This window comes from Siphateles boraxobius, unplaced genomic scaffold, assembly GCF_051911475.1.
Source record: "Siphateles boraxobius isolate OS27281-9 unplaced genomic scaffold, OSU_SipBor_1 7, whole genome shotgun sequence".
In the NCBI taxonomy this organism is placed as follows: domain Eukaryota; kingdom Metazoa; phylum Chordata; class Actinopteri; order Cypriniformes; family Leuciscidae; genus Siphateles; species Siphateles boraxobius.
In genome coordinates, this window is record NW_027509197.1 from 20,387,862 (window position 1) to 20,401,163 (window position 13,302).

At 37.2% G+C, this 13,302-nt stretch overlaps 1 protein-coding gene across 2 annotated transcripts in view; it reads right to left on the reverse strand.

Moving 5' to 3' along the window:
• Positions 1 to 9,487, reverse strand: part of acvr2aa (activin A receptor type 2Aa) — an 82,675-nt gene extending 73,188 nt beyond the window's left edge. For both annotated transcript variants that reach the window (XM_077216421.1, XM_077216420.1), the window contains exon 1: positions 7,421 to 9,487. In XM_077216421.1, the coding sequence (XP_077072536.1) occupies positions 7,421 to 7,475 (55 nt within the window). In that variant the 5' untranslated portion in view covers positions 7,476 to 9,487. The remainder of the gene's footprint in view (positions 1 to 7,420) is intronic.
• Positions 9,488 to 13,302: the final 3,815 nt, after the last annotated feature.

Here is a 13,302-nt window from a genome sequence, read left to right on the forward strand (position 1 = left end):
AGAAGAAATTGTTGAATAAAGTAATTATTTTTATTTTGTTTTGTGCACAAAAAGGATTCTTGTCGCTACATAAAATTTAGGTTGAACCACTCTAGTCACATGGGACTATTTTAAGAATATCTTTACTACCTTTCTGGGCCTTGAAAGTTGCAATGACGTTGCTGTCTATATGGAGGGGTCAGAAACCTCTCGGATTTCATCAAAAATATCTTAATTTGTGTTACGAAGAGGAGGGTGAGTAATTAATGACAGAATTTTCATTTCTGGGTAAACTAACCCTTTAAAAAAACTCACGCTGGGGGCTCAACTAGATTTTTTTTAAACTTGTGTATGAAGGGGTTAATCCAAATGACCATGTAGGGCTGGGCGATAAATCAATTTTATCGATTAACTCGAATGTGTAGTTTACGCCGATTTTTTTTTAATGAAAATCGTTTTTCTCTTTAACAACCGCCGACGCTCCCATCTGGTCTCCCGTAGTTCCGACCGGGCTCAGCGCTTCCCATGATAGAGATACACAAACAACATGGCAAATGAACAAGACCGCGGCAGCAGAAGCACACCTGCCGAAAACATTTACAAGCTGAATCTGCAGGGCTCCCAACTCTCACAAGTTCACTGTGAGAGACGCAATTTTGTCACTTTTTACGTGCTCTCACGCCACACATCCATTTTCTCACGCAGAGAAAAATCACGAAGCAAAGAGGACACTGATAACGACAGACAAGACAGAGCAGGTTACTATCGATATGAAACAGATTCTCAGTTCTCAGATTCTGTAAATTTTATTACGAAATTCAAACAATAAACACCGTTTTGGCGCTTGTAAATGTGACGTGAAAACGCTGGCAGATCTCAGTTCAAGCGGCACGTGAACCGATCATCTGTTACTCTTTACTACCAACTTACCGAAATGTAATAAAATCGATCGATCAGTGTTTTTCAATCGCGGAAAGATGTCCATAAAACAGCTGGAGAACAACATATGTCACGTAACCTTACATTTACCTCAGGATGGCTTTTAATGACCCATAGCACGCATGTGGACTTAAAATAATTGCTATAGAGAGGAGTATTTTGCTAAATATGATAACTATCTTACACATTTATTATATTTTTACCTATATCATTAAAATAGCATAACGTTGTTATTATAATAAAATGCATTATATTTAATTTGAGTTAGTTTTAACCTTTAATAATACCAGCTGACAGGGCTCTCTGTATGTTTACAGCATTAGGTGATTTTTTTTTTTTGAGAACAATTAACACATTAACGTATCTACTGTACCTATTTATCCAAAGGAATTTATATTGAATCAAGATCAGAATCAAATTGAAGTTGAAATTGTGAAATTTGTGTTAAGCAATAATAAAAACAGTAGCATACCAGTAAACTTAATAAAATTATGTTTAGTTACCAAATAATTTGAAGCAAGTTTTTTGTTTTTTTACACATCCCCCCAATCCCACTCCACCCATTTTATTTTATGTTACATTTTCATTGTTTTCAAAGACAGGGCCTGCCCTCTTGTCTTTTTGGCTTGGTGTTTCTGATTGCACTTTAATCGAGATCAAATCCCAGAAGGAATATTAAAACAAAATAAAGTTAAAACTTGTTTTGAACAATTTCTTTGTCATCTGCAGATTGATTTTAAGTAGGGAGAGAAAAAAATCGATTTAAATCGTAAATCGGATTTTTTGTGAAAAAATCTGGGATTTTTTTTTTAGGCCATATCGCCCAACCCTATGACCATGTATAAATTAAGTTAACACATGATTCCAGAAATTGCAAGAAATTTTAAATAAAAGGAAGAGAGCAACCAACAGTTTATGATTATTTTCCTCTGCACGTACACAAACAATAGCCTTGTAGCCTACAAGTACGTTAACACATCACATACAAAGAACTAAGCAAGTAAGATGATGGTGAACATACTTTTTGACTGAAAATCTTTCTTTTTTTTTGTCTCACAACAAAAACCAGCCACTGTATAATCCAAATGCTCATTTATCGATTTGCCCATCAGAAACCCTGTTGTGGCTGTAAAAAAGAGGATTTCTGGAGTAAATGAATGTTATCCACAGCACTGAAAGATCTTTGTTTTAGGGATTTGTTTTAGAAGTTGTGTTGCTGTACAATGAGCCCAGTTAAGCTGTCCGGGTGTTATACAAGGGAAATAAATCTAACCCCTCTTACCCACAACAGCTGTGCTGACAGATTACAGTGAATAAAACAGTGGAAGAGCAACCACCATTACTTCTATTCTGCACACCAGTCAGTATGTAGCTAGTCTAAAACAGTAACACAAACACAAGCGTACATAATGTTGTGCATAAATGTGTCATTTTAATGCACACTGCCAAATAAGGATGCATTCTGGAAGGCACACACACTTTTTTGTTTGCTTTAAATGTTAAACTTGCAAGGCACTCAATTCCATCAAAGTTCCTGAAAAACAGCTGACCATGTCATTTACTTATAATAGTTAGTAAATATTCACAAGAAAAACAGATACAGCAAACAGAAGCCACTAAATGAAGTTTGGAAGTTCCACTAAGAAGTAGGTTATGTGGTCAACATTATATCATAAAATAAAGTGCATTACTTCTAAGGGTGTCACGATTTCGATTTTAAATCGAAATCGATCGAAATGAATTCACAAACTCAAAAATCGAAATAAAAAATGGAATCGTCGATACTGCCACGCCCCCATGTCGCGCCCGTGATGGAAAGTTCGGATCGTTTTACTGACTCTATTGTTCAATCTCGTTCATCAAAATTAACTAATCTTTTTTCTAGTCATTTCAGGGGCTTTAAATGTTATACTTTTAACAGGCAAATTCCCCGAACACATCCAACGCAATCTTGATCATATTCTGAATTAAGAAATCATTATAATGCAGTCAAAGGTAATTTACAGGGAACATTAATACTTGACCTTCCGAGTCTTTTGTTCATTTGTCGCGTGACAGAGGCAATGAACGGATCGTTCATGAACGACTCACGGCGCGGGACAAAACACACGTGTTGAAAGGCTGTGAGTCCTCTAACTTGGATTCTATGCCCGAGCCCGAACTTGGCCGATATTTCCCGTCACTATCCTCGGGCCGGGCTCTTGATCTATAGACGTGCACTCCCAACGCAATAGAGTGTGGCGGGGGACTAGATTTGATGGCCGAGTGCGAGCACAGGCGGTAATGCACTCACTCTGTGTGTGCGGGAGGATAAAAAGATTCGCGGGACTCCCGCAAACTAGAAATATCTATGAATAAAACATAAAAACTAATACATTTTTTTCATCTGTTGCAAAAAAGCAACAAGAACAACTAAAACAAAATAGAAACGATTTACAGGCCAGAGTTTCTATTTATAACATGTTTGCAGCGTTGAGCGATTTAGCCAATCACAGACATATGTGTTGATTTCTTGAACGCAATGACCAATCAGAAGCATTTAAGATAGACTCTCCTCACCGTTCAAAACAGACTTTTTGTTCAGTGCTGAATTCTGTACGCTGGCAAATCCTCTAATTATAACAAACAAAGTGTAGGCTATATATTATGAAAGATTCATTGTGCAGTCAGCTTCACTGATAATAACAGAGATGTGTGAGATTGCGATGAACTGATGTCAGCTTTTTAGGAGCAACAGCAACCTGTGCTTAAAAAAAAAATTGAGAATCGAATCTAACCGTGACCTTAGAATCGAAAATGTCATCGAATCGAGGATTTGGAGAATCGTGACACCCCTAATTACCTCATACTTAAGGTATGTTATCATTAGGGCTGCCCCTAGGGATGGGGCTGATCCGATCCAGTATCGATATCGGGACCGATACCAGCGCAATTCACGTATCGGATTTTCCCGAATTTTTTTTAGTTATGGAAATAGTTGGGAGAAAATATAGTGCATCAGTAGACTCCTTCTTAAAGGGGAAGCAGTCTAATAAACATGCTGACGATTGCACCATTACTGCGAATCAAACAACAAAAGGCAAAGAGAAAATCACTCACGGCTCTTGAATGAATAACTTTAGCTTTAATAAGCATAGATAAATCTATCTATGATAAACTTTGCATTGCTATTTTACTTTTGATTACTTTATTAAAATTATTTTTAGACCATGCATAAATAGTAATGTTAGTAGACCTTCCTGAAATTAAAGCACTGTGTAGGCCTGTATAATGTGTATCTTTGTTTAATTGTCTATCTTTTGTTTATCTATTGTTTAATATATATATATATATATATATATATATATATATATATATATATATATATATATATATATATATTGTGACATACATGCATATATATATACGTACATATCATACTTGCCTGTAGAGAGGAGTTTATTTCAGCATCATATAAAATCAACAATAATGATAATAATAATATTAAAGCAAACACAGCTCTGGTATCGGAATAGTATCGGTATCAGCCGATATCCAAATTCAGGTATCGGGATCAGATCGGAAGTGAAAAAATGTGGATCGGTGCATCCCTAGCTGCCCCCATCTAAAGATTTTTCATTTAAGCCATTAGTCGACTAATTCCACGCATACGTTCAATTACTTAAATATACTGGGGGGGGTAATTAACCTATAATATAATATACCTATTCCACGCTCAAGCGAAGGCGTACCTTGCCGCAAAGCATCGGTAAAAGTAATGATTATAAATGTGTTGGAAAAAATAGTGAAGAAACATTTTAATTATTTGATAAACTAGTGTTTTCTGAGTCAGTGTCGGTTGCAAAGATGCTGACTCGCCATCTCGACTGTATAGTGAACGTGCCTTTAGAGAGAAATGCACCTTTCATACAGATTAGCCTACATAATTAAATTTTTATTTGAATTGGTTCAAATGTTTGTGAGGCAAATAGCCTATAAGTGGAGTTTCGGTTCATTTTTGTGACGCACTCCAGTTCACAGATAACGAGATGGCAGAAAGAGCATCCTGTTTGTTATCTTTATTTTACAAAAGCAAAGTTGTGGTTATTGTGAGTTTACACAAATAAAAATAGTTTCGAATGATGTATTACTCTTATCTGTATGACCAAAAATGATGGACTCTTCTAAATTGTTTCCGCTGTTATCAGGACAAAACGCATGAGATTGCGCCGGCTAATACTTTAGCTTCCACACTCCACACAAACACTTGGATATGTGCCTAATTATAGCGCTCATTTATCTAGACTAATATTAGAGCAAGCGGTCAAGTAAAGTTGTTACTACTTACATGTTTTAAATAAGGCATATTTGAGGTCGATGGATATAGGCGAACGTTTGGATTTCCTGCCCGACATACTGTAATTACCACAAGGACCTGCCGATAATGATCTGTCCCTCACGGACTGCGTGACTTCGCTACTTCAACTGGAGTTACTAACTAACCAACTAATAAAATCTTGGTCGACTAAGCCTCTTCTCGTCAACTAACGTTTAGTCGACTATTACGGGGCAGCCCTAGTTATCATCCATCAGATCTGAGGCACTGTAACCACCACTCACAAAGTTAAACTGTTATTATGATTATTAGTGTTTTTATTAGAAACAACAACAACAAATGTGTATTATTGAAACTTTTAGGTTGTAGGTTTACTACAACTTCAGGGTAACAGGTACCAGCGGTTTTATACTTCTGACATGTACTGGCATGGATGCATTAAGTGTGTTTGCTAACGGCTATTGCTACTGTCAACAAAATGTAACCATGCAAAAACTCAAGTGCAGATTTAGAAGCTCACTCTAATGCTTTGATTTCATCCAGCACATAGTTTCATCTGATAGCTTATAAAAGTACTAGACTAGAAATTGAAAATAAATAAATAAAATCATACAATTCATGTTATCCCGTCAAACGGACATAAAACAATCCATTTGGAAACAATAACAAATAATACAGCATTGCGCCTACTACATAAATATATATATCTATATTAGAAAAACTCTTTTTCTGTCATTCTGCATTGATAAATCTATAGGATCCCCATTAAATAAATTCCCTAATTCCTCTTTAATCTTCCCGTTTTTCTGTGTGTTTTTGGTCAGATGTTCCCAGTTGTGATTTATTTTAAGAGTTGTGGCTTTTAAGGCATAATTTACATTCGCCTGGGCAAGCGCTTAGACTTGATTCTCTCAGCAGGCATTAACTTGTGTCTTGGCAAAACGTCTGTGAAAACTTACATGCAGCACACAGAATCTAACTTTTCAATTGGTATCTGAACAGTAGCAAGAATGGTCCAAATACAGACAAAACAACCAGTAACATCCATAAGTAAGTCTAATAGGCATTCATTTATGTAACACAAGTATACAACACAAATCCATAAACACGATTCAAACAACAATCAGGTGAAAGGTTCCTCATATCACTACAAGCAGGTCTATAATGGTTTATATGCTCATCCCATAGTTTACACCAATTCCTCTGAGAGAGCATACGCAATGTGACCCATAAGATACAATTTCTTATGTTACCTAGATGCTCATGAATATTTCTGCCTTTAGACTGATATAAATACAGAAGCGATGCGCTCAAATATAACATTGTATTGATTAATTGTCTCTGTAGCCAAAAGAGTGCAGTGCTGTGTGGGCAAGTGCGATCCAGGATGAGGGATGTAGTGGTAACACAGAGTACAGGCACAGATTGTGCCTCTTTTTTCAATAAAACCAAAATTCAAACCATGAACACAGAGTCTGTATAGAAACATCCCCCCGTTTGCCTTGCTATTCCTTAAATATATTTCTGAATAAATAGAACCATAAAGGTGCACATTAAGTAAATATGCTCATGTAACTTCAGCCATATCTTATCTAATGTTCTCACATGCAAATATGACCTTTGGCCAAGCCGGCTTTATCAAATGATTTTATTCCTTTTTAAACCACTCATGAACTAATATACATAAATTGAACGGTCCTTATCCATGAATAATTAAAAAAATAAGAGCTACCAGTAGAGGGGGTTTACATGCAACATATAAAACATGCATGCATGCATGAGCAGCAGCCAGCACAATGATATTGGTCAATATTATATGAACATACACTAGTTCAATACACCACTAGTTTTCTAAACTTTACTGAACAGGTCTTCATGTTGGAAACTTGTCAGACCAGTCACTGAAAAAATAAGCTGCACAATCCTGGCATTAATCGCTGCTCCTGTATAGTGCATGCTCAGATTATATTCAGATGGTGATATGTAGCTATTTTACGAGAAACCAGTGAATTCGATCTCAATGCGGAGTAACACGAGAAACAGCCTCCGGTGGCGCGCGCAAACACACACACACACACACGCACGCACACACACACACACACACACACACACACGTCATGATACAACCGAACACTCTGTATGCATATTGCATTTAGAGTTGTTACAACATATTAGGCTAATACCCACCTGAGGAGCAGGAGATGAGGAACACTCCAAACGCCAGCTTTGTTGCAGGTCCCATTTTTCAATCTTCTGTCTTGTCCTACAAAATCCAAGAGTCTCTGCATTCAAGTTTCCCCTCGAACTACTGATCAGCAGTCAGTGAAACACATCCATGTAACCGAGTCAGTGATATATGGCAGTGCACAAATCCAAAGGCAGATTATAGTCCTCAGATTCAGCAATTGGGAAACGGCATCAAAGTGTCCACTAGTGACAGTTCATTTAAAACAGACGAGCTTTTAGAAATAAAGTGATCTATGATTATGCATGCAGTTTTCCTGAAAACCCATATTAATAACGAGGAAATTCCAACGCGTACGAATACTATCTATACAATGTTGCCCTGTCGAGCGCTCAGAATAAACGAGCCCGTTCAATAAGATCTTTCAGTAAATGGGTCAGCTCCCATTTCCAATGAAGAACTGGACAACCTATGCATAGAACCCACCAAAAAATATATATAAAATATTGTTATTAATGCAAAGGAACTAATATTTCAAGCAGAGCAATGCCTCTAAATCACACCCACCTGAAAAGGCAGTTCACTAAATGCATGCATATTTACGGGGATAAAAATGGAATTAACATTCCTGAACGGTATTTCCACATCACGCTTACTTTGCTTCTTTAAAAATATATATATATATATATATATATATATATATATGTAGCACAACTGGTCATATATAAATGGGGTCACGCGCACGATTCAGCGCACGCGCGAGCTCAAGTTGACAGTGAAGGACTTAAATATGGCCAAACGCGCTATATTCACATTCCATTCGGGTGTTAATGACTCAAACCTGCAATTACCAACCTCACAAAGCTTTTCGAGAACTGCTCAGGTGGGTAGTTAAAACAAACACTCGTTTTAAACTAAGACATGTCGACGGCTGAATAAAGCTTAGCATGTACAGCCTCCGAAATAACTTCATCAGCCCCGTCGGGAATATGACGCCAAAAATGAGACAGAATTGACAGATAACGTCACTAATTGTAATCCTTCAATATGTAATTTCCCGGTTATCGCAGTCGGTTGACTTTTTAAAGCGGTCGGAACTCAATTTATCGCGATTTCACTCTCCGTTGCTGTCAGTCACCGTTGGCTTACTGTATTCAAGATGGACGCCCGGGCGGATTGTTTTTGTTTTTTTCTGTCTTCCACTGCCTTTACCCGCCCATTTTCCACGTAGGCTCAGCACCGTAGCGATTGACAAGCTTTTTACCCAATCAGAATCGCATATGTAAATAATTGAAACCAATCATAGTGCTGGGTTCACATAAACCCAGCCCTCTCTATGAGGGGCTTGTATGTGGCAGTAGAGTGTCGAAGGTAGGCAGTAAATATTCACTGTATTTTAATAGTAGTGTAGGTATACTATCGTACCTGTGATGTAAAACCCTCTAATTTCTGTAAAGGCGAATTCAAATGCAGAATTCTCTGTTTTTATTTTATCTTGCACTTTGGTAGACATTGGGATCTCACATGGGGAAGTTGTCACCATTGTTATATCATAATAACACTCAAGGTTTTGAGTCTAAAGTCTAAAGCTTATAATCCAGTTGTTAAATTTGGCATCCCTGTTTCTGTGTTCAAATGCTCTAACAACATACGTGCTATGCACTTATTGTGTGCGGTACTGAAACATACTTTATCTCCATTGCAAAATCTCAGTTGGCCAGACATTGATTAATCTTTTCTGAATCTCTAAAATATTGGTATCCAGACATTGTGAGTCTGGAGACTGTATCTTGTTATAAATGTGTTATAAATTAATACTGCTCTTACACAGTAGAGGCTTGTACACCGAAACAGTTTTCGATATGTCACAATTTAAAAAGCAGATAGGCTGTTTGATGCCACGTTTCCTTATGACAACTTACCCCATAGTGTAATTCCCGCTGACATGTCCAATAACAGTGATGATGTTTAAACGCTTTTTAGAAGACTAAGATATCAGCACAATCATTTGTTTGCACAGGAATCATATGAAAGGGAAACAATCACAGAAATACATAGAGAGGTGTAATGAGTCATTTATTGTTTTACTCTTACTAAAAACCATTAAATGTCTGCATGGTTGATGAGAAATCATTTGTCATTGTTGTTGATGAAAGAACAAAAGCTTGTGGATATTTCGCCTTAATAGCATAGTTGCCTTTAAATAAAATATAATTAATTTTTTTTTGCTTAATAATCCCAATGATTTTATTTACAGTCACATGTTGACTAGGAATTCTGAATTCATAACAGAGGTTGAAGTGCACTTATACTTCAACTTTATCTTGCATTATAAAGCAGATTCATCTTCATATGAGCTGTAATACTAATTTTTACACCTCTGTGCTAACCAGTTGTTAATTTTAATATGCTTTTGTACATAAATGTGTGTTGTCATGATCATGAGTGGCCATTGTGTGAAGCAGCTTTGTGCATTTTAATTTAATTAATTTAAAGTAATGCACACACACAAAAAATAAAATAAAATGAATCAGACATTTAAATGTACTATAACAAATCTAGCAGCATACGATAGGTAACCAGACCATTTTTAAATGAAAAGCATCATAAATCTACACAAGGTCTCCACAGAGGACTGTTCTTAGTGATTTGTGTGCTGCTTTCATTGTAACATAATAGCAACTCCCAACCTGGCCCAATGCAGCCTATGTAATCGGATCCACAAATATTCACACATAATCCTGATGCCCTATTTAACCATAAGCATTTTTTTCCATTGCTGCAGTGATCTGAACCTTTGTTGAAGTCTTTCTGTTTCTTGATTCAGTGTATGCAATGAAAGAGCTGAAAGCTTTGGAACTAAATGTGAAGAGAGCACTCTGGAGCATATTTCACAAGTGAAATGTCAATTTTCCACCAACCTGAGGTGACTTTGGAAAATTCAAACTAAGCTAGTGTGAAGGTTAAAGACATATGATCAATGACAGTGCCCACCGCACTTTGTTTCCCTCTCCTGATATTTCAAACCCGAGAGAATGCTGAAGAACGCTCTTTTCTACCAACCTCCACACCTCTTCTTTCCCTTTTAAAATGAACCAATGCAGTTCCACAGATAGATAGAGATGGATGGATGGATATATAGATAGATAGATAGATAGATAGATTGCATGTTATTTTTAGTGAGTTTATACTTAAAACAAGAACCGATATCTGTCAATGAGTTATGAAAACTCTCCTTTGAATTTAATTGGATTTTTCATAGCCCATTTGACAGATTTTTTTTTTAATCATAAAACACTTCATTTTGATAATTTTAACAGAAATCAAGACTTCATATTTCAAACTTTCCCTGCAGTGTGATCAGTGGGACAGTAAAGGTGATGATACACATGGCAACTTTTTGAGCAAGGTTGCTGGGCAATCTTGCCGAGCGATTGTTGTTTGGGCACTTTCCCATTGAAAATGGGCAATATATTTCTATCTGAATAATTTAGATCGGTCATGGGCCCTGTGTCTCATCTGGCTGCCCGTTGACGGCAACATTGCCCAGCAACATTGCTCAAAAAGCTGCCCTGTGTATCATCACCTTAAAGGATATTTCCATATTCTAATGATTGGGAGCAGAGCGAATATTATTATTTATTTATTTATTTATTTATTTTGTAAAATGAATTAGACGTAATCAAGATTTATTGAAGTTGTATTTTCCAAACTTGTGTTGCTAATACAACTCATTGTGTTTCTCCCTAGACATTTACATTTAAAGGACATATTGACATGTTGTTTTTACTTCAGTTTATTCTTTAAATTGTCCTTACTTGGTCATAAGAGGATTATTATTAGTTGTAGTAGTTGTATAACATAATTTTTGGGGTTTATATTTCAGGCATGTCCTTTCACAGTAATGTAAAACAGTTGTGAAAAGGTAATTGACATCATGTACAGACTACAGAACATATTTTCTTCCATTTCGCCACAGATAGCAGTTCACTAGGCCATCATCTGCTCTGTGCTGATCAACAGGAATTGTTTCTCTATTGCTCAATGCCAGAACAGTGTTGTCAAGCAATTACAAAGATTCCTTGCCATTGTCATTACCAGGAAACCTCATTGGTCCATATTGTGCAGCAAATGATTTTGAACGTTTGGTCTAGAATGGAATTACTCTTTTGTGGCCTTTGAGGGACTGTCAACTTGACCGTGAGTGGCTGTTAAGTGTTTATCTCCTTTCCAGCTCATCGTAATTAAGAGCTAGAAAATCGTAATTTATTATAGCTGTGCGTTCCCATGGAAGGTCATTACAATAACCCATTGAAATTACCCATTTTATCGACCTTGTGACACACAGGAACCTCTTTGCTAAGTCAATCACACGCACCGCACAATGCTTGAGTGGATATTTAACACATACTTTGACTGACATGTTGTCAGCACAGTGTCTCAGTGACATCATGCACACATGCTCTCTACTGGACCACAAATAATATTCTGCCTTGCAGGTTGACTGCAGGAATTCTGCAGATGCCTAACATATCTCTTCCCGTGTGAGTTCATTAACTTTTAATCAAAGTTCTAAACGTGCCAGGGATTATCCTGATATATTTCAAAGGGAGCATGTGAGATGGCAGCGCATCTGTCAGTGCTCGTCATACCCGTCGGACCGGGCGTCCTTGGGCCGATGGACATGTGGCTCTTCTGTGTGGCTAATTGACCCTTCGCAGGGAGTTTGATTGACAGGCGATCTGACCAATCATAATCCGCCGAATACGCCATTTTTGTCCGACAAAGCAGTCAGTAGAGTCAATGTTAGTAGATTAACGTTGGAGGATTTGAACTTGAAAAACAAAGTGTACTGACGTCTTTCCGCGGTTGAAATAACATTACTTCTTATGTTCATTCATGTTTATTTTATGCTATAAATTAACTAGAGCAGCTTTTAACGAGGCACTACAGCGATCTGTCAGAGCCACAAAACGGTATTTATTGTTTAAACTTCTTTAAAAAATTACCAAATTTTTAAGTTGAGACATTGTTTCATATCAAAAGTAACCTGGTCTGTCCTGTCTGTCAGCGTGTTGTCACTGTCCTCTCTGCTCCACGAGGTATTTATCACTGCGTGAGAACATAGTGTGTCGTGAGAGCAGCGTAGCTTGTCGGACATAGCAACAGTAACTAAAGGGGGCGGGTCTTTGCGAACCGTCAATTAACATTTTCTTTGGTGCTTTATCTGCCACTGCTGCATGCCCAATAATTATGCATAACCTAGGGTCAGGCCCCAATCACAGTGGACCTCGGTCTTTGTATTTGTACTAACATCAGGCTAAATCAATGAATTAGTATGTCAAAGATGAAATCAGATGATTGCGTATTTGATGCAAACATAACCCCAGCCTGGAAAATGAGCTCTCAAAAACTAAGCCACATTCTTGCGTCTTATATTACCTCTTCCTGCTCATGGCTAAGCGCACAGTCTAAGCACTGGCAAATCACATTACACCCTGTTCTTTTAAAGCACATTAATGCTGAGCCTTGACACGTGACAAGAATACCCCTATTCATTCACCATAACAGCAAATCAAGGCATCATCTTCCACTTCCCTTTCATTTCCTTTGATTTAATTATTTTATGGCAGCCTTAACGATGGCCTATCATTTATCTCTGAAAGCTGTAATCAAGTCTCAAATGCTAAATTACAGCTATTCCACTGACCGACGTTCTACAATAATAGCTAGAAAGATCTGAAAACAGTCCTGAAATGTATTCTGGGAAAAATACTGGATGTATGCTTGAGATGTCCATGGTGATGTGGGTTAAACCATGCATAACATACTGTGGTGAATGCACTGCGCACAACAGAGTCTCTCAGAGCATAGGCTACATTCT